This window comes from Gymnogyps californianus, chromosome 13, assembly GCF_018139145.2.
Source record: "Gymnogyps californianus isolate 813 chromosome 13, ASM1813914v2, whole genome shotgun sequence".
Classification (NCBI taxonomy): Eukaryota; Metazoa; Chordata; class Aves; order Accipitriformes; family Cathartidae; genus Gymnogyps; species Gymnogyps californianus.
The window spans coordinates 16,376,183-16,403,948 of NC_059483.1; the positions used below are offsets into that span (position 1 = coordinate 16,376,183).

The 27,766-nt window shown below is 36.4% G+C and overlaps 1 protein-coding gene across 1 annotated transcript in view; it reads right to left on the reverse strand.

The window, feature by feature from the left end:
• CACNA1D (calcium voltage-gated channel subunit alpha1 D) overlaps positions 1-27,766 on the reverse strand; it is a 200,442-nt gene that overhangs the window by 50,145 nt on the left and 122,531 nt on the right. Inside the window, exons 15-32 of the mRNA XM_050904926.1 lie at positions 26,550-26,670; positions 25,373-25,487; positions 24,577-24,646; positions 23,181-23,250; positions 22,221-22,365; positions 20,299-20,428; positions 17,415-17,474; positions 17,275-17,334; positions 12,811-12,917; positions 11,599-11,686; positions 10,990-11,097; positions 10,767-10,819; positions 10,359-10,505; positions 9,441-9,642; positions 8,049-8,207; positions 6,622-6,732; positions 986-1,069; positions 573-656 (exon numbers count right to left, since the gene is read on the reverse strand). Coding sequence (XP_050760883.1) covers positions 573-656; positions 986-1,069; positions 6,622-6,732; positions 8,049-8,207; positions 9,441-9,642; positions 10,359-10,505; positions 10,767-10,819; positions 10,990-11,097; positions 11,599-11,686; positions 12,811-12,917; positions 17,275-17,334; positions 17,415-17,474; positions 20,299-20,428; positions 22,221-22,365; positions 23,181-23,250; positions 24,577-24,646; positions 25,373-25,487; positions 26,550-26,670 — 1,914 coding nt within the window. The remainder of the gene's footprint in view (positions 1-572; positions 657-985; positions 1,070-6,621; positions 6,733-8,048; positions 8,208-9,440; positions 9,643-10,358; positions 10,506-10,766; positions 10,820-10,989; positions 11,098-11,598; positions 11,687-12,810; positions 12,918-17,274; positions 17,335-17,414; positions 17,475-20,298; positions 20,429-22,220; positions 22,366-23,180; positions 23,251-24,576; positions 24,647-25,372; positions 25,488-26,549; positions 26,671-27,766) is intronic.

A 27,766-nucleotide genomic window follows, 5' to 3' on the forward strand; every position in this document is an offset into this window, starting at 1 on the left:
TAAGAGTAATTCAAATTTCAAAACAATTACTGGAGGATGGGAAAAGCAAAAGGAATAGGAAAAAATAAACATTCTATTTTCCACAGCATGGAAAGCCTTACGTTCTCTATGTACCCTTCTTCTGCTACCTCATGAGATATGAATGCTAACATCGCTCTAAAAACCAAACCTCCTACAGAAAAAAAATCATTATTTGTTAAACTGAGCCACTGAAACAACTTAAAGAATCTTGAATTATCTTGGTCAAGCTATCTACAAAAATCACTGGGCTTCAAGCAAAATAGTAACAGATGCTTAATTCCTTTTTTATACATAAAATGTTTTAAATATTTTCTGTACATATATAGAAAAACATAATTCTCATTGTCTCACTATGCTGTGTGCATGTGCAACTATACAGGTATATAGATTTATAATAACAGCTTGTACAAACAACTATATCAATGTTTTGGTCTTTGATTCCAGGATAAAACATACTTTTCTAAAAAAGGATTTTGGGGGACAAAGTTTACATTTTCTGTATTTCTTGATGACAGCAATTACTTTTTAGTGCATGAACAGTTGCTACTTACATTAACTTCTGTTATAGCAATATCAACGACGCTACCAACAACAATTAAGGCATCAAAAGTGTTCCATGCATCAGTGAAATAGTGCTGTTAGGACAAGCATTCAGCAGAAAGAGAGCAAGAGAAAAACACAAACAGAAAAAGAGAAGAAAAGGACAGTGTTATAACACAGAAACATTCTAGGCTTCTCTGATGTACCACTATACAATCTAATCTTTCCCTTTCATAGCTAAAAAAAATTGCTAGAAAAAAAAGGCTATTTATTTCCCATATCAACATAATTGACCTACGACTGGTCTGTACTCAAACTTTAGAAACATCAGATCAAAATCTGTGACTTGTCCAGATGATGGAAATAGTGGGGAGACAGAGAAAGAGAAGTAGGGACTGGGGAAAGTAAGCTGGGGTATACTCACATCAGCTTCACTGAGAACGACGTCTACTATGCTGCCAATAACGATGAGGGAGTCAAACGTATTCCAGGCATCACTAAAATAGCCCTGAACAGAGCAGGCAGGGTGCAAACGTTTGTGATTACACATGAAATGTCAAATATTTGCATACTTCTGTTTAGTTTTGCATAAACAGAAATTAGTTAAACAAAACCTGTGGTCTAATGAGAAAACAAAACAAAACAAACAATATTGCCTACTGAAGGAAAAGCAACATTTATGTGCGTGTGTGTATATATATATACTTTATATATATACATGTACAGACACACAGACATACGCGCGCGCGCGCATACACGCAGTACACATGCATAATACACCATCGTATAAGCACAATGTTGGCAAGCAAGCCATCATCCAAAACTGGTTTTGGACTTCTAGCAAGGCTGAAAAATTCTAACACATATCCCCTAACAAGCACGACAAAATCCCTTTAATAATATTTCTACAAGACCAAGCCAATTGAAACCTCCTGAACATTAATGACTTTAGGATAGTCCTATCTACATAGGTAAAAATATTCAAAGGGTCAAAGCTCATCACTGGTTAATCATGCACAATTATTAATGTGGAACTGTGCATAAATAGTAGAGAACTGACTTAATCTTCTAGTCATAAACTAGGTTTAATATAGGAACTCACACTACATTTGCAGTCAGGGCCTGATTCTGTAACTAGTGAAGTCAGTGCTAGGAACCATAGCAACTTGAACAATTTCTTAATGCTTTTAATGCAGCCAGTCCAATGTCTGAAAATTCATTTTCATAAATTGCTTAGTCACTCTTCTGACATTTTATGGCTTTAAATATATTCTGTATGTGTATGTGACTGGCACACTGCTGCAAATGGTTATAAAGTGCTATCATGCAATTAGCTGTCTATTGGCATCAAAACTGCATGTTTGAGCAAAAAGATATTTCAGAAGAAACCTTGAGGTAGGTTCCAGGATCAATCTGTCACTGGGAACAAATCAAGATGTATTACTCTGTTGAAGGCAACTCTATGGAGAAAAGATATGTAGGTTTTCTGCAATATGTGGATTTTGCCTAGTTATTACAGAAATTCAGAATTGCAAAAATTACTGAACTTGCCCTTTTTCTCATTTAGATATATTAATTTATCAGCCAACCATGACTAAGGAATGTGCATTGCATGACAAAGGCTGAAATGTACATTTTGTACACGTACATTCTGCTTTCCTGGTAATTAATTTAAAAATACTAACTTGTCAGCCACTATTGAAGCTCTAAAAAATAAATTTAGCAAAAAGTTTAAAATGACAAGTGTACTAATCTAACCTTATGTCTAGTTACACATATTATTACACTGTTTACTATAAGATAATGTTTTAGCTGAGTAGTTTAAGTTGTTACATGTGTTGTTAGCACAGAAAAGCAAAATCAGCTACAAAATTTTTTAGAATTGGACAATATTTTTCTCAAGATTTTAAACTTCGAATTTCTAGTAACTTCACAGTTTAAAGGTTACACTTGAGTGCATTACTATGAAAAAAGCTAATTTTACATGAAAATTTGCTCTTGGAGACTACGAGAGAGCTGCTACAGAAGACAGCTCTGCAGTGTATTCTAGGACAGTAAGCACTGAGCAGAGTCAGGAAAGCCTCATTATGTTTCTAATGCTACTGTCTTTTAGCTCTTTTAAAACACAAATTGCTATAATCATTCCCTCATTTAAGGAAGGGGCTGTAAGAGGATAATAGATCAGAGTACGATTATCACTACAGCCCTTTGTGCCACATGCTTTGGTTCTTTGGGATTAATCATCAACTCCAGTCTTCGGGCAAAAGCCAGTGTTCATGGATTTGGCCTCCTGAACAAATGCATCCATTTCTGAGAGCTCCTGCACAATTCCCTGTTGCTCCTTCCTTACTCATCTGGCTTCATGAGAACAAGCCATTCCCAAAGTTTCTACTAAACATCATGCTGAACCCCCTCAATGATACTGAAATTTATAATGCTGAAGAGATTAGCAGCTGCCAACTAAAGAAGAGGAGCTACTCTCATACTCTGCTTCCTGATCATTCATACTCCTTATTTCTCTTCTTTAAAAGAAGTATCTTTCTTGATTTTGAAATAGCGGTATTTATATATATACATAAAATAAGAGACTATTGGCAAACAGCAAACAGATAATCAGCACAATCCTGAGGTGTGCTATCCATCTTCCTCTACAACAACAGGAACCAAAAAAGGTCCTCCAAATAAAAGTTAATTTCAGCTACAGAAAAAGTTACTTTACTAGACATGCTACAATATAAGTCACTGAAATAACAAATTCACATTTTGATTCAATACAGCTAAAATACTTTACACATTTATTTTATGAAACCTTTTCCATCAGTATAGACAAATATTGTTCAAAGTAATATGTAAAGCAAAAGCATACAAATAAACAAAAAAACTAAGAGAAAATAAAGATGGTTTTGGAAAAGGGAGGAATGGACAAGTCACAGCAAATAAACATCATGCAAATAAGTTGTTTTCACCACTGCAATGACCCAAGATCAATTCACTTACTAGCCATCTTTCCTTTTTTCTTACAAAAATCTAATGTAAAACGACATGGAAAATCATTACAAGTTTAAGTAACAGCTAGCTATCACGAAGCTGTACAGACGGTATGAGTTGATGCATTATTTTAGATTTCATAGCTGTATTTTGTTTTGTACTGTACTAAACCATGCTAAGTAACAGATTTTAGCAAATGTGAAGAACATGTGAAGAAAAAATGCCTGCTCTTTTAACTTACATTATGAAAAATTTGTTCATTGAGAACTGCTGAAGGATAAAATCACAAATCCTGGGGAATATGTAGGCATAGAGAATTAACACCAAAATATGTTTCTATAGATCTACCACATAAATATTTTAGTCCTTTTAGTACTCTGTTGAGAAGTTTAGGGCCTCATTCTGCAAAGTACTGTGTGTTCCAATCTCCCAGTCAAGAAGTGTGCCAGACACTCAGCATCACCTTTAATATCTATCACTTATCCAAGTTTTATATATCCAAGAGCTGGAAGGTAGTCTGCAGTACCTTGGTTTGAAACAACACAATATCATAGTAAGAGTATCAATAACTTATAGTAGCCTTAAGTTTGCATAACCAGCGAAACCAAAAGATCACAGTTTGCACAGGTTTTTTGTCAACATATTAAGGGGACACTGTCAAGCAGATGAGATAACAACTAACATGTTTTTATCTATTCTTATTTTTACAGAGTAATGGAGTTTTTATTTGACGCTTTGAGCATCTCTGAAGTAATTTTTTAAATGCACAAAACTAATAAATAAAACTGTCCATTCTACCAGATTAGACTAAGAAATCCACCAGTGACACAAACATAGAGGAAATGAATCAATCTTTCCTCACGAACCCTAAAGCAAAACATTAAGTTGGGTTTCAGATTGTTCCTACTATTATTAAATCTTAATATGAGTTAAAGAAATTTATTGTTGTTTTAAGCATATATCTAGTTCAAAATTTAGATTACTAAGACATTCACATTCTGCTTAAGACTGCTAGCTGATTTGCAATTATTAATGAACTATATATGTTGCCAATAGGTGTTTTGTTAAAGAGTATCTGACAATTTAAAAAGTTACAGTCTTCAAAGAATAACAGGAACAACCTTAAAGATATTTAACTCCCTTCCCTTCCTGCTAATTAATCTCTGCCAAAAGTCTGATTTACCATGGCCTTTTAACCTTGTCCTGCTAATTAACAAGTTTAAGGTGTTCTGCATCTATGGGGGAATGAAATTCAGGAAATGAGGACCTTTCACTGACAGTGTCGGCCCTTCAAACTCTCAGGATTCAGATCCAGGGATCTCTCACAGTAAAAGCATCCGATCAGATAGAAAGCATATTGCAACAGAGTTAAGACTCAAATCGTACAAAGGCTTAGAGACCAGTATTAAGACGTTGCATTTGATAACGCATAGGAAGTCCATAATACAAATGGAGCACTGATTTATACACTCATGATCAGACCACTATATTTTGCATTAGCTGCTATTTCTGACTACAGTTACAAGTGCATGGAGAACCATACAAGGATTCACAATCTTCTTTCAAAGAGCAGATGATAAAATGCAGCAAAGTCTTCTGAAACTTCAGGGTGAAACAAGGATATAGAACAGGAAATACAAATCAGGAAATACAATCAGCGTACTCATGACACTGTGGTCCACATATCTGAGCTATCTCCTCTGGGGCCTCATATTGTGTTATTTTTAATGTGAAATCCTTAGCACTTAAATAAGATAGGTGACACAAAAATACAAATAAATTCATTAGAAATGTACAATGGACTGGACAGTGCAGAGTGAGACTATGGGAGAGTGGGTAAGCATTCACCCAGAACTCCACACTTCACATCTCAACACCAGACCTCGAGTGATGTATAATTTGTTTACTTCTGCAGGCACATACAAGCTAGCTTTAAATCAAGCAGCTCAGGCTCCACAGCCAAGCTCATGACTAAATGCAAGCTGAATAAATAGTTTTGAAAAGCTGGAAAGTAGTTATACATCTACTCCACACTGATCTCTGGGCAGCCATGACTATGTTGCTGTAAGTATGAGAGCTAGCTTGTTTAAAGCAAGAGAATAAGATTGCCCACACAGCCTACAGTCATCCAGTTTGCTACGTAACACTAAGAAAGGGCACAGTTCACAGCCAATTACAGATGCAGATATCCTGATTACTTTAAAAGAAGGGCAACGGAAAATGAAAAATACCAGTCTTAGATGGTGAGATCAGTAAACTTCAAATGGCATCCCTGGCTTTTTTCAAATTCCATGTATAGCGAGTGACCACACTTTACTTATTTACATAGATATAAGCCCAGAATAAACATTGATTTCATTGTACTGAAAACAAAATTTAGTTTAGTTTATGAGAAGTGAACAAAGAGACTGCATTAACTGTCACAGTCCGACTGTCATCTTTTTTTTCAATTAGTAATTATAGTTATCAGTTTCTCTTGCAAACCTACTTTTGAAAATGTGTCTGCATTATTGATTTTGACAGTGTCCCTTTAAGGCAAGGAATCAACTACTCACTGTGGGGCCCTCTACCGAATATTGTGTATGTATAACTGAAAACAAAAATCTAAAAAGGCTATTGAATATGCAAATTATTTATGTGCATGTTTGTAGTACTTGGCTATATTTTATAAAGTAAAGAAATAATTTTGCATTTTAGAATAGGAAATATAACATACAGGTCTTTACTGGAGATTAACTTAGTGTAAAGTTACGAATGCAGTACCATGAACAGGAGAAGTGGTAATGCTTGTAACAGGAAATTATTTATCTGATTTATAAAGGGACATTTTCATTACCTCAAAATATTCCAGATCTCATCAACCACCTTGTAATATTTTTTGTGATATCTGGATTTCATTTCCTGGAGTTACATACATACATATCAGACTAACATTTCTATTATGATTTCACTGACAGATAAATGTGGGAAACAGGTTCTTTTTGTTCCTTGAATAATACACAGCTAGTGTGAAACTTACGTTATACTTAATTCCTGTGGTGATGACCTAATTAAATCGTATCTAAAACTTACCTTGGGTTTGAATGCAATCAGTTTCAAAACCATTTCAACAGTGAACACTCCTGTGAAAACCATGTTCATAATGTCCATTGCATCATTAAAGAGCTTAGACTGTCCATAGTGCTGTGAATGAAAAATACAATACTTTTAAAAGTTAAGGCTTTAAAATATTAAGTGAAAGTAAGGCAGCCTAAGACAAAGTTGGCAAAAATGCAGCACAGGAAAATATTTTCTAGTAGTATTTATGATGCACACTTACATACATACAAGACTAGCTGAATATCTCTGGTCAAGAATGGAGTTGTTTAAATCGATTCTGTTTAGGCACTGAGTGGAACAAAATTGTCATTCCTCTACATCCTAAGGAAATCTCCAGAGAGTTGGTTTTGAGAGGAAGACTGTTCCCTCAAAAAAGGAGTATTAGACAACAGCAATTTCCCAAGTTTTATGTGCTAAGTTTTAAAATTACATAACCTTGTGTCACACCTGCTTAGAAAGCCTGCAGTATGTTAGTCACAGAATAACATATATTATGTAGGAGTGATATTTTTGAGAGAATACAGTGTATGCAAGTTTACCGAAAAAAGTAGAATAGTTTTGTAAACTGAATTCGAACCATTCTTTTTCTTATCAAAATCTGAAATACTACAATAAAGAAAGAGACAACTTGGAAAAGCAGATAAGAGAAGTAGGTGGCGAAGAACTGCATGCATAATGCAGAAAAAGTAAAAACATGCAAAAATACACACAGGTGTAGATATACACCTATAGATATAGATATACAGCTAATATATGAAAACACGTTTGTGTGAGGTTTGCATGAGCACACAAAACTAGAGTTGCTCCAGATATTAAGTGTTTAAACTTCTGAAGAAGATACAGACACAGATGATAGAAATATCTTAGAATGGTTTGGGTTGGAAGGGACCTTTAAATATCATCTCGTCCAATCCAACCAAGTTTGGAGCAGTACATACACAAAATGAAAACAGAACAAGTACAGAAACTACACAGAGGTGAAGTAACGCTTAAAGGCACTGCATAAAAGAATATATTAGATAAAAGAATCTAAGAGGTTGAGAGAAACGTTTGCTTATAAAATTAGACACTTCTCTTCAGATTTTCTTGCACATGGATAATCTTGGGAATACAGACATATAGTATAAATTAAATTACACCGCAAGTACAAAATAAAGCTCAGAGCTTGATTAGGTTAGGAAGGCCTTTACCAACATCAAGCTGTTTTAAGCAATTTTACTTCAGAGAACTGATGAACAGATTAGAACATGTCACAGAAGATTACTATGATCAGAGGTGCTTTTTTTTAAATTTCACTTCATAAAAAAATACAGGTTGCCATAAATTAAAGGCACTATATCACCCATATCCTTCCTTGCAATTTATGCCAACGGCTTCAAAAGAGCTTCTGGTTTTCCTACCTGCATAGCCAAGCAAAGTGTGTTCAGCATGATGAGGACAAACATGATGTATTCAAATCCAGTAGAATTCACCACATACCAGAACTTGTACTGGTAAGGATTTTTTGGAATATATCTACGAAGAGGACGTGCCTTCAAGGCATATTCTACACACTGACGCTGTAAAAGCAAATACATCAAAAATTGTCAGACTATACCTAACAGTTAATCAACTGATAATATAGTTAGTAAGTGCAAACTGTTAAATATAAGTCTTAAAAACAGGCAGTCTATCTACTTGATGTAGAGATTTTTATTATTAAGTGTTAATAAAGTAATCAAGTAGCTTACCAGTCCTCACTTGGTTATTTACAACTGTATCTAATCATATACACTACTCAGCCACATACAAAGAATCAAATAACGCTCATGGAAATTCTGAAGTGTTTCACTTTTATACAGTGTAGTAGTATATAGTAGTATACCACAGACTATATGTATGTATATGTATAGTATATAGCATGACTATTAATAACATGACTATTAATTCATCTATAAGTCATGCTTTGTCTTTACTAAGTTTTCAACCATCAATGTAACTGCATAGCATAAAACCCTAGAGTCAACAAAATAAGTACTGAGGAAGTGTTATTCCTAATGGTTCAGTTAAATTGCCCAGCAAAATCACGTCACATATGTAGGAACACCATGGATTCATCTCCTACTCTACTAGTGCCTGAAATCTTCATGTAGGCTGGGCCTTCCACTTGTCTTGTGAAGAATGCTTACAAAAGCTGACTGACAGGGCACAAAACGCAGGACGAATGCTGGCTAAAGTTTCATGCTTAACTTTGTTTAAATGAAGTGTGTTACAGTTGGACAAGAGTACCTGAAAAATCATTACTGGTGACTGATCAGTTTCTCAGTCAAAGGATTAAACAGTAAAAGGGGACAAATTTTAAAAATTTGAATCTGAATAGCCCCTGTGAATTTCTAAATAAATGGGGAGGGGGGGGAGGGGGGAGTAGAACATTTTGAACACTTCCACTTTGAACACTTTCAGACTATTCAGAACACAAAATTTATTTTCCTGTTCTTATTGTAAAACCTACCTCTGCCTATGGATAAGCTGGCAAGTGCTGTATTCTTCTTAATGTGACACCAATAAGTGAGACACTAAGAAGCTAACAAGCTTAATGTAATACCTTTCACAACAAAAAGACCGATATGTTGGGCGTATGGAAAGAAGAACATACAATGACCTGAATACCAGTTGATAGTATTTACTAATTCCGTTTTTTTACTAAGATATGCGTTGGGTGCCCTCTTCTGACCCAAAGTAGAACGGAAGCTCTTCATGCATAAATAAAAAAGGATACTTTCAAAAGTTAAGAGTTCATTATTTATTTTAACCTGATTTTTGTCCAGCTCACAGTTCTTATACTCTTGTTCTCCCTGTTCTTGGAATGTAACAATCACAAAACCAACAAATATGTTCATCATAAAGAAAGCAATAATGATGATATAGATGATGAAAAAAATGGAGATCTCCACTCTATAGTTGTATACAGGTCCTACATTCTCGCCATTTGAATCGATGGCTTTGTAAAGCAGCCTGAAAAACAAACAAAATTTTATCTTTATTAGCATTAAAATGACAAAAGCGAGTAAAATATGCAGGCTCAGAGGATACATTTCAGAAATGGTCTGCTGTTTACTGTTCTCTTTTTCTAGTTACTGACAGTGCTTACAAGCATATCGAAACCAGAAGAATCACACCGCACAATGTTACATGCTTTTTTCCAAAAGAATCAAGGTAATGACCAGACAGTTGTATTTTTTATTTCCCCCCACACACATTAAGCTCTCCTCTAAGACTTTTCTCATTTAGGGAAATGGCGAGTGGTAGTTTGCTCTTCCTGGGTTTCTCTATGCAGTGTACTATTGCCTGATTTTTTAGTAAAAGTTTTACTCAAAGGCCGAAAATTTGCATATTAGTATTATTTAAAGGGCATCGATGGATAAACATCTAAAAGCATTACTTCCATTAGAGCGAAGGAATTTAGCTCATTATAGCAAAAGTAGCTGAAAGATTGGGAATCAAACAATATAAAAAAAGTTTGCCCTTTATAGATAGAGGTGAATGAAGAAATACAGGAAAAGTGCACAGATTCAGAAGGATAGGAGGTTTTTTTTCCTTCCTCCATTAATAAGTTTTTATACCATCACTTAAGACTGCTTTGTTGCCCAAAAATGCCTGGTAAATGACAGAGAACTGTTCTGGAAAATGTAACCATCTTAATGCTGTGAAAACATGGAGAATTCACTCACGCTGGCCAGCCTTCAAAAGTGGATACTGTAAAAAGGGCCATCATAGCAGACAGAACATTATCAAAGTTGAAATCACTATTTTGCCAGACCCTCTCTTTGACCATTGGATTATCAACATCTCCATCTTTATAAACGATGTATATCCCTCTGTGGGAAAGAAACAAACTGTCATTAGTGAAATATTAAATTAGCCTCAGAGTTACTCAATGCTCTGTTCAAAACAGTTTATTTCACTCCCTCCCTAAGCTTGTTTTATTTCCTTGCTAACCTGCGTTTTCTGGTGGATTTAAGATGATAATTCCCATTTACACAAACCTAAATGGCCTGACACATGCCTGCCCATATCTGCTACAGTTTAAATTATTCAGAAAATAATGTGTCTCATTCTTAGATCAAAGATGTTCTCACCGGCATTCCTCGGGATTCTGTTTTGCCTCATCAGTGCACCTGTAGAATTTTCCCTACACATAAAACAAAAAGCAATGACAAAATGCAGAATATGCAAAATAAACACATTTATACTATGATTGGTTCAGAATGGGACCACCCCAGTTCCAGCAGCAAGCCACCAAGAATTCAGCTCAGCTTTGCTTTTCTTGATGCTGTGTAAATTTTGAGAGTGTCTACTTACCTTGAACAGCTGCACTCCAATACAAGCAAACATGAACTGCAGCAGAGTTGTAACAATCATGATATTACCAATAGTTCTAATAGCCACAAAGACACATTGAACAACATGCTGGAAAGAAAGAAAAAAAAATATATTTTAATACAACTTGTTACTTAGTGTCACAGAATACATATCATAAAAGTCTATTTTATCACACACAGATTATTTTTTTAAATTATTATTTTTGTGTTGTCAGTATTATACCTACTACCATAATTAAAACTTGTTTTCTGAATTTGTCTATAAGTCTGTTGACATAGACCCATCAACATCAACTGACTAAAAATTACATAAGCATTATGGAAAAACAATTAAAATATTGCTCTGACATGTTGGTTCACAGCAAGTATTACAGTCAAAATCTACTCTCCGTGGCATTGGTGTTCCTCCACATATAAACTGCTGTAACTGTGGGCAGAACCTGGCTTAGTATGTTTAAGAATCAGGAACCGATTTATGTCCTTGGCCTGTGAACTTCTCTAGGCAATTTTTCTTGCGCAATAATTTTTAACCTGAGGCAGGACTGAAGAATCAGGCCAACAGAAATATAACTTAAAAAAAAATAAACACCTTAAGTCCTTTTGCTCTGTTTATTGCCCTTAGAGGCCTCAAGACTCTTAAAACTCTGAGGATCTTCACAACTGAGATAGCACTTGACCTAGGGGGAGAAAAAAAAGTTATTCTGTTACTTTTACGGTAATTGATTTTATTTCTAAGAATAACAATATTCTTGCAACTTCCTTATAAATGACATTTCAAAAAAGTCTCAAGATACATACACAAGATTTTTTCAAGTATTTCTTTATTGATCCTTTATTAATATTAGAAAATAGTATCGATCTCATAAATACCATAAGAATTATTTTGATTTCTGGAGCAACTTGGGAATTAACAGGTCAGAAGCTTGTCTGACACTTTAATGCAGTTAAGTTTGGTCAGGAGCAAAATAGTCCCCAAAGTATTGTCCAGTGTTGACGAGCTCTTTCGAAGACACTGTGTAAGTCCTGTAAGTCAATGAATACCTTAATTTCCAACCACCTGGAGATGAAAAGATCTCAAATGACTCACATTCTCTTTGTTTAAGTAGCTAGGACTGCATTTTGAGGAAATAATAGCAGACAACCTTTTAAAGAACATATTGTGAAACTGAAAGCTTGTGTAATAAGTATTCTAGTACAAGCAGAATACAAAGTGGGAAGCAGTTGACTGACACCCAGCCCTTGCTCTTTTCTAAGTCACTAAGGGTGTCACAGATGATTTTAAATAAGGCACAACTGCTCAGTGAATCAATAAGCACCTTCAGACTCTTCTATTATGTTTAGCCTGACCCAAACAAAGGAAAAAAATCTCTTCACTACCACTTACAGTCCTGATAAAGGTACAACTTCTCTCCCCTTCAAATACTGTCAATTTAAATATCCCAGCAGGTCTATGCTGAAAGAGCAAGCTCGTAGAACTAGACTGTAGATGTGGCAATAGCAGAAAAGAGGGTATATAAACCTCCTGAAGCTCCAGGAATTACTTGCTATACAATACAGTGTCATGGTGCTCTTCTTTGTTTTCTTGGTAATAGCAGGAAGTAGTAATTTGTTTCCAACCCATACTAGTAGTGAGTTACAACACCCTCCATACAAAGCACTACCTCTTGCCAGTCCCAGTCCTGAATACAGATACTGCACACAATGGGGGAACAAAAGGAGCTGAAACACTGATTTCAGTATAAAACCCCAAAGCAAAAAAAAAAAAAAAAAAAAAAATCATTCACAGGAGTATAGTACTTACTGAATACCAAATGATACCAGAGAAACACCCACAACCAGCAAATCCAGCAAATTAAAATAATTCCTGCAGAAGGACCCTTTATGGAGGAATGCTCCAAAAGCTGTCATCTAAAAATAGAATTGTTACATGTTTAGTCTATATTTCAATTTATTCAAATTCACATTTAGGCTGTTTACAAGACACTTGCCTAGAGTGTGAATGCATACAATATTATCTCACTTTCTAAAAGCAATTGAGATATAAAACAATCCCACTATGTACATTACATCTTTCCTTTAAACCATAAAAATTCTGCTCAAGCAACACCAGCAAATGTGTTAACTGTTTCTGATGTCAACAAATGTTATATTTTGTGTAAGAACTGATTAGGCTCAGGTGATTACACTGAATTGATTTGGCCTTTGTTAGAAAAATGACTGCAAGAACCATAAAATTTCCATGCTTACTAAACTGTAAGGTCCAGATTCTGACTCCTAATCATTCATACTATCTTGAGAATTGAAGGAGCTGAAAATGTATTGCAAAAACCTGGAGTCAAATCTGGTACAGAACCAGCACAAGGCTGTCATAAGGCAGCATTACACTGCTATTTGCCTTTGGCTCACAGGAGACGTTAAAATCTTGAGTGGGTATCTTGGAAGAACCTGGAACAACCCATAGATTGTTTTGTATTATGTGTGGACAAGGGTCCCCAGGTTTTGCTGGTCTGTGGGGAATATCAAACGTTGCTCTGCCTATTGGACTTTCTCTTCATTTTTTGCTTTCTGTACCTAGATTAAGATGAAAGAAGCACACAAAGCGTATCTTGTGAAGGAACCCGCATGCATCATTTGCAGGTTTCATTAGGAGCCAGTGATAGAGGCTCTATTAATTATGGCTGCAGACAGAATCTGGGCAGATGTTCTCAGGTATCGCAAGGCTGAATTTGGCTCCTAAAGCTATGAATTAGACCCTAACCATAACTGTGAGTAAGTACCAGTTAAAAAAATGCACAGAGGAATCCAGTTAAGCCATTAGAAGCACAGAATCTGCACTTGAGTAGAATTTTGCATGGGTTTTTCCACAGTTATGGATTAAGACTGAAACACTGAAACTAAAAACTTGAAATTAAAATAAGGATACCGTTTAAAAATACCTAGTAGTCAGTTTCAGGCACATGGATTCTAATTTCTTCAGCCTTAAGGTCCTCTTAAAAAGACCTGAGTACTCTCAGCTACTCATTGTTTTCCACAGGTAAGAAAACTCAATGCCAGCCAGAGGACATCTGATATTGACTGCGCATTTTAAACCCATTACTTTCTATTCTGTTCCTTAAGATGGTGTGAAAAGATTTGATTTCCTTTCCTCTTGCAGCAGACTATTCCATCTTTCAAGACTGTTCCACAATGTAGAACAGAGCTACCATCAATGGGCATCTCAGTCTACTGTGTCACTACTCACGTGCACAAACTTGCAGGCCTTTTGCATGAAAAACCATCAGTGTCAGTGAAAGCTATATATTTGCAAAGGAATGCAAACTACCAAAGATGCATTTTTCTTGGGAGCCCTTCTCTCCTTATTCTCATGCTAAACTTTCTTTTGTCGTGATCAAGATACTAAATTTTCCCCAAAACTAGAAGAATAAAAATCCTAAAGCTTTAATCTGTGCCATGACATGAGAGATAAAATATAGTTATATTATAAAATTTCCAATAAATTCCTAGCTCTTTTCACTTACAGCTGTACAGACTATGGCTAAACTCATTAAAATCAGTGGGAGTTGAACACTAAAATAACCCTGAATATCAAACTTACATCTATGTACAAATACTCATTTACACTGTAGTACGTTATCAGCAGCACAAAGTTTCACGTAAAGACTCCCACAAAAGTAAAGATATATTGACCAAAAAATACAGGTGAAGTACATATCGCCCCATCTTTATATGGAGACTCATATTTCAATCACTACAAATCCCAACGGAAGCATTTGACTAAAACTCTCTATAGCAAATCATTTTATCCTTTGCACAGATCAAGACCAAAGCAAAGCGTAGAGCGGATTTGAGGTGGCGAGCGCTATCACACAGCCTTCAGCAGAGCAGATGCTGCAGAACACTCACTGAGCTGAGCACCTGCCACACCACCAGTGCCACTCCTTTCCTCCCGCCTATAATTCCACACCAGTGAGGACTGGTTTAAATGGTGTGGGATTAGCACAGCTAGGGCAAGGTTAAAAGCACAAGGCCCTAACCTGACCTTTGCTCTGATGTTTTGACGTTTCCCAAGTACTGCAAACAGGATGGTAAGCTGGATTTCAACACTCTGTAGGGATTACATAAGAGAATTCTTAAATGCTTTAAACTGATGTTGCAGCTTTTCTGTTATTCATATCCTCATTCATATACTCGACACCATGTAATGTGGAAATCCTCATATCTGCAGAGCAGTCAGTAAGACAGAGCACAGGGAGACTCTCCACATGCTGAGAGTTACTCTGTTTTAATGGTTGGTTTTTTTGACATTTACGAGCTTCTTCACTGCAGCTGGTAATATTGCCTCTGGTTATCTTAATTTCAGTTTCATATACTTTTTGCCTGTAAATTAAGGAATGTTATTGTTACTGCAGGTCTTGTCTTGAATTTACTCCTAGCAGAACACAGGCAGCTTCTGTACGACCCAGATACTGTGGAAAGCACAGCGCAAAACCCAGCATGGAAGACGTGGAGGACTCCAGCCATAAGCAAGCAAAGCCAGTGTCTGAGACATGTTAGTAAAGCAGGCACTGTATACGTATGTGTGTCATGTTCTGGCTGTCCATTACACTTTTTTATGGTACAATTTATGTTCCTTTATAAATACATGTGAGTGCACTGCAGGGCAGAGCTTCCTGGAGAAAGTGGAGTCAGGAGCATCAACATTTTCGGCTACGATGGGGCTTTTTGTTTCTTTGTAATATTTTACAATACCAGATTTCAGCAGCCGAAGCTCTAGAGCTTCCTACTTCCCTTGGATAACTCTTGAGTCGTTCAGTGTCAGAACCTTTTGCAGTTAGTAGGAATGTTGCTTTTCTTAACACATCCAATTATGCCTCTTTATGCCATGCTTTATAATTCCTCTGTCTCCCAGAGAAACACAATTGAAACTGCAGGAGCTATACAACCTGCTGCTCAGAGCATGTGGAAGTTTACCGACTTTCTTCTGCCACAGAAATAATGGTAACATTTTGTATGGCTTCTCAAATTCAGAGTTGGGAACTAGTTTGATCTAATGCTACAGTTCTTTTCAGTGCTTTGCTCCTTCCTTTAGTTTGGCCTTTCTCTAGCAGCGAAAAAAATGGGTATTTATTTTAGAATGCTACAAATGTTATAAGATAATCAATTCTATCGCAAGCTCCTCAGTGCTGAAAATGGGAAATAAGGGGATAAACGTAAGCTGGGAGAATATTCGCAAGCATAAAAATAGTCTACTACTTACAGTACAGCCTATCTTGTAAACAGCCCAAATATTGCATCAATTAGTATTAATCAAATTGCATTGTGAAGAGTATACACAGCAATATGAGCAAAAGCTGGGAGAAGAGATTTTGTTAAGCTTAATTCTCAACTGGAAATGCAAAGTTTATGTACAGATTCTTAACGTACCAGAAATTTTTAAGTGTATAGATCAGGGTTACTCAACCAAAAACTCATGGTGAATATGCACAGCATGAAACTTTTAGGAATCATGTGTAAATCTCTGAAAAAATATTTTGCGAATTCCCACCAAAAATTTTGATTTCTTTGTTCAGCATTTTCTTACATGTGAACCTAATCCTCAGTTATACGGCTTCTTTGCCAGAGTAAGCCTCATACATCTAAAATCTGAGTAACCCCAATGGATATTCTTAATAATCAGTACACAAACTATACATTAAAATGCCAATTTCTGACTCATGCATGGGTAATACATTTAAGCAAGCATATTTATGCCTTTCTGTGTATTTAAATGTATGCCCAAGATAAATGCAAAGTATCTTAGTATATAGATAGATAAATGCAAGATATCTTGCAAGTCCTATTGCAAGAAAATAGTTATCTACTATTTTAGCTCTGTGAATACAGTTCAGCAAAAGAAATGAGAAATTACATGCTCCCTCCTTAAAAGACTGATTATCTCTTTCGGAAATGCCAGAGCAAGGAGAAGGAAAAGCTCATGCGCAGTGAATTATTTTTCCCTTTTCTGACAACTGTAAGTTTAAAAAGGGTAAAAAATGAATTATTAAGTTGATGTAATGATAAAAAAATCAGCTTCTTCATGCACCCAATGGTAAAAAATAACCAATCAAAACTATGAGGAACTGTCAAATAAAAAAATCCTCTGGTTTAAAAAAAGTTTAGCTTTGATCGCTTAGAGAAAAGGTGAAGAACACTTCAAGTGCCTTTTCTTGGCAGGTGACACACAAGGTAAATCCTTTTAAACAAACTTCCTTTAAAAACCTGTTACCTTCAAAATGATCTCAAATGTAAACATACTAGTGAAGACATAATCTGCATACCCTAGGATCTGGAAGGTAAACAAAAAGTTACAAACATTATTGCTAAAGCTGCTTTTGAGCTAACAAGGATCAATTAACAATGCATTACCTTTAACAGGATTTCAACAGTAAAGATGGCTGTGAAAGCATAGTCAAAGTAACCAAGTATCTGCAAGGTATAATATGTGCCACAGTAAGAAATCTGTCTATTAATAAATTTTTACAATTTAGACCACATGCACAACACTACCTGAATTAATCTAAGTAGGTAGACTGGGAATTTAGACAAAGTAGTTTAAAATTCCAGCTATTGTGCAACCATTTTTATTCACTTAAAAATTTATAAGATGCATCTGATATGCTTAGATATTAGATTTCACCCCTAAAGAGTTAACAGGACCCAATAAGCAATACTTTCTTTCAATTCAGACTTTCCTCTATCAGCTTTCACAGGTACTTTCTTCAGCCTTTAGCAGGGATACAGAATCTTACACAAAGAATAAATACTTATTATTAAAAGTCTCCCCCCCCCAACCCCCCACCCCAAGTATTGCATCAAAAAATAAGACTTCAATGGATGCCTCTAGACTGCACATCGTTCTACATTCTGCTACATTATATTGTTCCTGTAGACTGGGCTAGAGTGTCACAAAGCAAATTAACGAATAACTAAATTACTTAAAATCAGCACTACAGCTCTGAAGATACAGCAGTGATTTATGTGTAGGAAATTTAAAAGAACCCACAACAGTTGCATAGTGATATGCAAACTTTTAAAAAGATTGTGGATGTGATATTGACCTCACTGTTGTCGGCAGAAACACTGCCATATATTTCAGTACAACCAAGATTTCACCCTTTCAAGGTGGCCGTATCACTAGCACCTAATTTAGCAATCAACATGCATTGCAGTAGGGTACTAGTTTAGGATCCAGCAATCCAACTAGCAACTGTTGTGCACAGAAACATGTTTCCTGTGGTTCGGCAACTAATAAAATGGGAAGGAGAAATAAAATAAAGAGACAACACACAAAGAAAGTATTCCTATTAGATCATAAAAAGGAAATAATTTTTTCCCCGCATTCAGTTGAAGATCACATCCTTCTGTCCCTTGCTGTGGCTGAAAAAATAGGCAAATATTAAAGCCATTCAACAAAGATTAATCAGTAAGGAATTCGTTCTAGAGTTAAAAGAAAACATTTAAAGGCATCCCAGTTTGTAAACTTTCATTCCCTTGCCGAGCTGGCTGGTTGGAAGAACAGGATCATTCAAGGTAGCAACAAGAAAAATATGCAGGTCTAGTGCATTTGTGAATATTTACAAGAGGGCAATGCCTTCTTGAAATCACTCACACTTTTTACCTGTCTGTGTCTCAAATAGGAATAATCCTTTCAGTTACCACCACTCTCCAGTTATATTTTCCTAGTACTCCTCTAGTTACAAAAACACTTACTAGCCCTTCAAGCCATTTCTACAATAACAATTTCACTATTGCCCACCAGCTCTCCGTCTTATCCATTAGTGTGATTTATTCATAAGATTGCACTTGTCCAGTTTTATAGCTACAGGAAGCACACAGCTCTACTGAATAGTACATGAAGACTGTCTTTGTGCTTTGACCTCTTTTTACCTTTGAAGAAAGTTTTAGCTTTTTGGTTTTTACTAATGTTACTGGAAAAACATTCAGACAATGTCAACAGCCAAAAGAGGACTTTCAGAGGCTGCATCTACACTAGCAAGAACTAGAGGGATACAACCTCTACTGACCTAGCAGGCCCATCTTTCCTGTAAGAGGTCAAAGAGTTTCTCTAACTCCATGGCAATCTCTACAGATCAATTTATATCTAAGACAGGAGAGACCTGGAAGTTCTGCCAAAGTATCCCAAAAGTCCCCACAGACTAGTGCCAAGTTGCATCATCTCAGCTATTTCGTACCTAATCTAAAGCATGCACAACTGACAATAACGTGAGAGGCTTGCTTTACCACTAATACAAGTGCAACAAGTGTAAGACAAACATTAGTGGTCACAGGAGTGGATTTATTTTTCTCTGTCTAACAATTGTGCTTTTGAGTAACAGGCAAGTCTTGTACTATATTAAGAACTTAAAATGGGGGATTCAGGAATTTGTTTTAGGAGAACACAGATATTTACTCACCACATAAACTACACTTATTGAATAATAGAGACATTTCTGAAATTAATATTCTTACAAATATTTTGTTTCTACAAGTATATCTAAAAAAAGATGCAGAAACACTTTGTATAGAGGCTGAAATGGCCTTTGACTCTGAATCAAGGCAAGAGCTGGGCATGCTCTGATCCTCATCTTACATGTGAGTTTAGAAAAAAGTGAAACTCATTTAGTTTCTGATATGGCCAATCAGGAATCCAAGGATCTTCGGGTCCGATGTGGTGGTCCTCAAACTCCTTAGTGTGGCCACAGTAGCTTCTTTGAAAGAAGAGGTAATATCCTTGCAAATCCACACACTCACTAACAGCATGATACTCTGAGTTCCCCAAGACCATATAATAGAGTCAACGAAGGAGAAGAGAGGACAGGTCAGAGCCTATTCCCAACATGTTATAAACAGTGATAATTTTAACTGGCATTTTTAAGTTAGTGTTAAATACTGAGAGGCGCTAAGAGTGATTCAGGAAATGCATATCAGGTACACCAGCTGAAAATTATGAAAAAATATGAAAATATAAAGATTATGCTCAGCTTGAGCATATTTTATTGTGATATTTTTATAGCTAACAAAGGAAAAACATTATGTACATAATAAAGGGTTCTAATACCTATGATGTTCCATCAATAAAGTCACTTGTCTTTAAAGATTTATGTTTTTTAAAGCAAAAATAAAAAGTATGACTTGAAAAAAGGAAAAGGAAAGTTTCTTAACTTGAAAATTAAAAACTAGGCACTAGTCCCAAAGGATTGTTGTCCTGTGAGGATATATTTATCTTCAGACATAAAAATAAAGGGCTTACATTATTTCGAAAAGAGTGGCTGCGAATTGGATCTTCTGCTGCTAGGGAAACACTGCTCAGCATGATGAAGACAAGGATGAGATTGGTAAAGATGTGGTGATTGATGAGTCTGTGGCATCCCACTCGAATTCTGACGAAGAGATACAAAAATATACCATGTGTGCAAAGAGAATTCAGCAGATGGCTAATATACAACACGTTTTCTACTACTCTGCCAATAGTGACAGAACAGAGCAACAACGAGCAGCTAAAAGCAGTGCAAATGCTGTAGCTATTGCTCTGATTCCTAAAAATGTAAATAAATTCAAAATCCAATCCACCTGTAGTGAAGATGCATTTATCAAAGGAATCAGAGAGAGGATTTCTGAGCTCCTATTAGTTTTCAGTGGGTTATGAATGCCCCCCCAAGTTCCAGTGTTTGTACCACTGTGCACATACAGAAGCCAATGTCAAAAGGACCAATGCGAGATAATAAGTCATTTCAGATCCCCATTTTAACTTGATTCTTATTAAAGCTGTCAAAAATGCTCATCTGGTGAGATGTGGCTTAGGCTGCAGATCTCATCGTGCTACTTAGAGACTCAACCCAAATCAGAATCTCTTGTGAAGATTTTCTTATAGAATTACAGGACAAGTGGGTGTTGAAGACTACAGAGCTGCTAAGTTTCAGCCACATAACATGAAGTGGAACTGTACATATGCTTAGAGTCACTGAGCCCAAGGTTATTACAAATGCTATTGAGCACCTTGGTAGAGTAGGTCCAGGATTAAATTGGCAAAAAGGCAGGATCAGGTTTGTAACTAACACTGAAATTGTCTAAATTCTGCTGAAGAATCAGAAGGTTCTTGGGGAAAATTTGTTCTCCTGTTATTAAGTAGATGATTTGAATATAGTGTATCTTAGTTAAGATGGACATTTTGGCCTGAGAATATGTAGCATTAGTTGAGTCTAAAAGCAATTCGACATGTTCAACAAATCTAATGTTTTTACATTCAGCATACATGTTCTTAAAATTACTAGTTTAAATAGCTTTTTCCAGTTTGTTTGAAAATTCTGAAGAGCTTTAGACAACCCATGCAATGAATACGATACAAGCCCAGAACATTGTATCTTGATCACCACACCATCTTCTAAACTTAACTGTGATGACTTCTACGACTGAGAAGACAGCATTCTCCCGTGCGAAATAACTATTAAGCTCCATTCTAAGACTGCTCATGAAATTGCTATATATAAATGTAACAGCTATGTTCAGTCTGAGTTCACTTGTTCACTTCCATCCAACAATCAGTAATGACTTTTACTGACTACTGAAGCTTGCTTTCTTCATCAGTGTAGAACTTCAAATGCTCTGGAGTTAGACTGAGTGGTGAAAGATTCCAATTCCCCCCCAAATCCAACTATTATTGTTCTTGATTTTTGAAATCATTTGTCTTTATCTTCAGTGTTTGCTTGAATCTAGGAAAATGCTGCTACCCCAAGAGGAATATATACATCCATTCTCCTTCTTTTCTCTCTCTCATTTTCTCTTCTTCTTCCTCACCTGTATTGCTCCACAAAGGTTACTAGGGTTACTAGGAATTCTATCTCATGTAGAAGATGTTCAGATCTTACGTCACAGCTTATATATCCAGTGACTAAACACACTAAATAGCTAATACACATTAAAGGGTACTTTTCAGACATGTGCAGACTTGACAGACTATATGTACAAAATGCTATTATCTTCCACAGTGGGAAGCAAATTAATGTATTTATCAAATTCTTTTCATTTACCAAGTCATTCAGAAAACTTTAGGAGAGAAGCCAATCTCCTGTTGAAGATACTGAAGATCTATTCCTAACCTCACTGGAAGGAGGCCTGTTCCTTCACCGCTAAACCTTGATGGACTAAATCAGTATTTTTCAAAATTATATTTACGGATTGGTGCTGCTGAAAATGAAGAAGGCACTCCCTTCAGGGATTGGTGTTATCTTCTCCTTCATATTTAGTTCTGATATTCTACGGGGACGTGGGCCTGCTGGTACCTCTGGTTCATCCTCCTCATCTTCTTCATCTTCACCTACTTTAAATTAAACACTTTTTTACTATAAAATAAAAAACATTGAGGTTTTGTTCGTAACAATACAAAAGCATGGCTTGTATTAAAATACATATGGCTTATAGGAAACACATATTCATAGCATGGCTTTAAAAAAATCTATGAATCAATATAAGAACATCCATATAGTTGTCACGAGCTTATATACACGTTTATGTGCATAAATGGGTGCGTGCATAAGTGCCCTGAGTGCACTAACAGGCTTTACTGGCCCTGACCAGCCTCATCTGGGGACTCCGCTCACACCCCCTGCACATGGGCTCTGGAGCCCCACTTAAGCTCAGCCCCTGACCGGCAGCGCATGCCTGAGCTGTGTTGTAGGGGTGCTGAGCTCTGTGCACTGGGTGAGCACTGAGTGCTCAAAAGGTAGGGCAGATTTCCCTAACAGGCATCCAGACAATCAGACAGAACTGATTTTTAGATAAGTATGTTCACTGGACTGGAAGAAGCTAAGACAAAACTGACCGAACGTCATCAGCCCTGACATGTCCTTTTTTGCCAAGTGTTTCAGAAAAGTTTAGAATTTGCTCTCACATCCAGATAGTACTACCACAGCAGTCTTCAGTCTCACAGTATTAACTCTCATATGCTGTTTGTACTGTCTAGGAAGCTGCAGGAAAAGATAATACTTAGCAGCTTACAGGCCCATTTATCCACTGATAACAGAGCACTACTTCACCGACTTCAAAGGAATTGATTCAGTGTTCAGCAAGAGCAAGTTTAGGATATTTTAGCAAACAAGCTTAAATGTGTTTGTCTTCTGGCTGGTATTCACATACCTGGTACATCACAGGGTGGATAGGGATCTTTATCCTCATCCTCTCCTTCTCCATATTCAGCAATTGTCACCTACAGCAATGAAAGGAATGCACAAGAAGAAAAATAAATTTAAATATAGCTTGGAGTATAAAGTTCAACAGAAAGCAAACCAAATAAGCCTCTGAAGTCAGGGAAGTGATGCCTATGCTTAGTCTGAGTTTTCCAAAACAGGGTAACTCAGAACAGAGGAGAGCTGACAGTTTAATACATATTTTTAAAAGATGATTTTTCTACAGTATCCACATTCTTCTGGCTGTGTAGATCACAATGAGAATATAACCAACAGACTTTGATAAAAATTACCAAGAATGTTTGAACATTCTACTGGAATTTATCATTCACTAATCTCTTCCATTGGATTTATCAGGCAAAATACCTACAAGAATCGTAAAATAATGTCGATATTTTCTAACATTAACTATTTAATGCTCTAAGAGCTTCATTTCTCAAGATATCCTGAAATCAAAAGGATTTTCTGGATTAAGAGATTCTGTGAGGATGCAAAGCATCAGAACTGAGTTTCCTTGAGAGCAGCCCTGCAGAGAATGACTTGGGGGTATTAGTGGATGAAAAACTGAATATGAGCCAGCAACGTGTGCTTGCAGCCCAGAAAGCCAATCGCATCCTGGGCTGCATCAAAAGAAGTGTGCCTAGCAGGTCAAGGGAGGTGATTCTCCCCCTCTACTCTGCTCTCGTGAGATCCCACCTGGAGTACCGTGTTGAGCTTTGGGGCTCTCAGAATAAGAAAGACATGGACCTGCTTGAGCAGGTCCAGAGGAGGGCCACAAATATGATCAGAGGGCTGGAGCACCTCTCCTATGAAGACAGGCTGAGAGTGTTGGGGTTGTTAAGCCTGGAGAAGAGAAGGCTCCGGGGAGACCTTATAGCGGCCTTCCAGTACCTGAAGGGGGTCTACAGGAAAGATGGGGAGGGACTCTTTATCAGGGAGTGTAGTGATAGGACAAGGGGTAGCGGTTTTAAACTGAAAGGGGGTACATTTAGATTAGACGTAAGGAAGAAATTCTTTACTGTGAGCGTGGTGAGGCACTGGAACAGGTTGCCCAGAGAAGTTGTGGATGCCCCATCCCTGGAAGTGTTCAAGGCCAGGTTGGATGGGGCTTTGAGCAACCTGATCTAGTAGAAGGCGTCCCTGCCCCTGGCAGGGGGGTTGGAACTAGATGATCTTTAAGGTCCCTTCCAACTCAAACCATTCTATGATTCCTTTGTCTGGAAAAAAATGTAGGGATGATGGGTTAATAAAAGAAATTGTACAATGCACAGTAGTCTTGAAAAGTACTCCCTAGCAAAATTAGTAAAACTGCTTCTTAGAAAAGACACAATTTTTAGAATAAACACCTTACTATCCTTGGGCTTCTTTTGGTCACCTTCTGACTTCTCACTTTTTTTATTTTCCAGACTCTCTTTTCTACAAAACAATACAATAACAATTACAAAGCACATCATGTAAAGACAGAAGATTTTAAGTGAACTATACCCATTCTATGAAAAGTTAAGTTTTATACCTAAAAGTTTTATACCTAAAACCATATAGTAAAATATTTAAAATGATTTGCACAGCTGTAGGTGTCAGAGCAGTAAAATCTACTGCATTTGAATGCAGTGATCCATTTAAAAGATTATAATTTTGAATATAATTACACAAGCTAATCCCTAAAAAATTCAATGCATGATCATTACTCATTTCTAGAGGGATAAACTGTGCCCTTGGACTCATACAAACAACTTGCATTGACTGCAATAGGCCTGCACTGATTTCAAAGGAAGGTTTTCTTCTTGTCTATATTAGGCTTAGACAACTGATTCCACAGGGAGTTGTGCACTGGCAGCAACAGATACATTCTTGTTCTAATTGCACAATAAATCCTACCGTTGCAATGTTTAAATATCAGCTGGCTTATCATTATGTCCTTAATTCACCCCATTTTCCCAATTACTACCCAACTTTTATCTAAAATCATACTAATTGGGTCTTATTTTAATGTCTAGGTAAACTCTTTCAGTTTTTTCCTGAGTACAATAAACTTTAAATATGGTAAAGACATTTATATAAAGTAAAGAAAATCCTTATGAAAGAATTCAGTACACTTCTCCTTCCCTCTCCTGCCTATTCAACATGCCCATGCTATTTTACCTTGCATTCTTTTTCCTTTCCTTTTCTTCAGCTTCTTCTTTCTGAGCTGTATTTAAACTTTCAGCATCTGCCAAGTTATCCACAGCAATGGCCAAGAAGACGTTTAGCAAGATATCTATTTCAAATCATTTTAAGGACATTATGCCTTACTATACCTGTTTGGTTTACTATCAGCATAAACACTAACAATGTGAGAGATATAAAATGCATGTTCCCAACCTACAGTATAGAGATTTGTGATGCTGGAGTGTAGTGCAAATAACACTCATTTAATGGACTAGATTAATAGTGGGTGTAAAATGAGCAAAGATCCATTAGGGTTACTGATTTTAAAATAGCAGAATACTTGAAGTATTTTTTAAATAACTGAAATTCAACTTTATGCTAGCCTGAGCAAGTTTCAAATATGAAACATTGTCTATTAAAAGTGAAGACTGTTCAGACATTTTGAAAAATTCATTTTTATAATGCGCTATCTTCTGTGTCTACAACAACCTATATCAAATTCTGTACTTCAGTCCATATCAGTTAAGTACAAATACTGATACAAGTACCGTATAGTACAGAAAATAGAATGTTTTTGCCCTTTTTTTACCTCCTGGCCTTTTAAGAACTTCTGAGAATGACACTAGTTTCTGTTGCTACATGGCTAAGGAAGTATTTCCAGTACACCGAAGGCAGGGAAGGGGAATGCTTCAGCAGACTTAATCCTAACGGACTCAACATTTCCCCGTGCAGATTTCTCTCATTTGGTCCCTGCACTATACAGTGGATCGCTGGCTCCACTGTCAGTGTGTGTCAGAATTAACAGGGCTATATCAAGCGTCAAAAGGATGTATGGGAAATTACTGCCATAGAGATCAGACTACATTCATGTATTTTCAGAGGAAGAGATGGCAAATAGAGACAAGCAGGTAGAATAAGGCTGTTTCCCCACTGAAGGAAGAAAAAAAATTCTCTGGTTTCTGCCATTGGGGTGGCTGGAGATGGACTCAGAGATCACTGGAGTCTCATTCATTAGGGAACGGGTGTACAAAGAAAAGTCTATTTAAAGGACTTAGCACATGCAGAAAGCGCTTGCACGTCCATTGCAATTTACTCCCTCCTAGAGAAATTTTGTGTATGTCCCTGGCACACAGTCCCATTTGGAGATGTTTCCAGTGGGTGCAAAGGATACAGTTACCACAGATGAAGAGGATAATGAAATATATACAGACTATCATGCCTGACGATGATGGGCCACCATATGCCATTATGCCATCATACATAACAGCATTCCAGTCTTCACCTGTTAGAATCTAAGAAGCAGATATATTATTAGTAACTCAACATCAAAAAGAGCAATAGAGAAATACGTTTCCTCTGACCACAATACACAATAAGGCTAACCTTCTGTACAGATAAAGCAATACCATAATCTTTTCATGCATTGTTTTAAAATTTCCATTTAAATTAGCATCTCCTGAAAGCTTGAGTTTAACTCTACTAGCTTTTATTTTATGCTACGCATATACATCACCGAATTTCAAAGGCAAAAATAATAAAAATAGAAGCCTATAATTTTATTGATTTTGGCATGCAAAAGTAAGAGCCCTGATTTTCAGTAATGTCACATATGTAGTAATGCCGGCAAATGTTCATCACTCTTGAAAATCAAGTTAGTATGTGTTTTAAGGTTCTCTTTTTTTGAAATAGCGGCCACAAATCTTTTCTAGTGTATGCCACTTGTTAGTCCTGCAAATTGGTCTACCCAGTTTCAGTTTTAACGAGGACTGGCTGCCTTATCATAAATTATATAATACACGTACCACACACACACACTACTGCTATAGCTTTTGAAATGGTAGCTATTTTAAACTGAATGGAGCTCAATGCTGTGGGAGAATTACATGATTTTCTTATTGGCTATTGTTTCACATAATTTCACCGAAGTCTAAAAGAATTTTACAGAAATCCGTTGATTAGTTAAAAGGATAGTTTACAGTCAGGCAACTCCACTTTTTCTGTACTACGACAAGAATTCTGAGTATTACAATGCAGGTTATAGGGGCACTTTATATATTTCTAAGTAACAACTTAAAAATTATCAGTTCTATCTTGAGAAAACATGTAATGCGGACTCTCCTTCCAAGTAATTAAGTGGTTGTTCAAGAAAATTATATGCATGCCAATTTCTGAAATTCATTTTTGGAGAGCTAAACTTATCAAGCTGATTTTCATAGTTTTTGAGCACCCAACAGGTTGGTTCCTCCTGAGTGTATTCTGAAACCGAAGGAAGCCTCACTCTTGAAAATGAGGCAGCCTAAAATATGAATAAAATCCAACTCAGCTGAGTTTGAAAGTACAGCCTTAATTTTTGAAAGGAGCAATGTCAGGTCAAATGTGGACACTTTT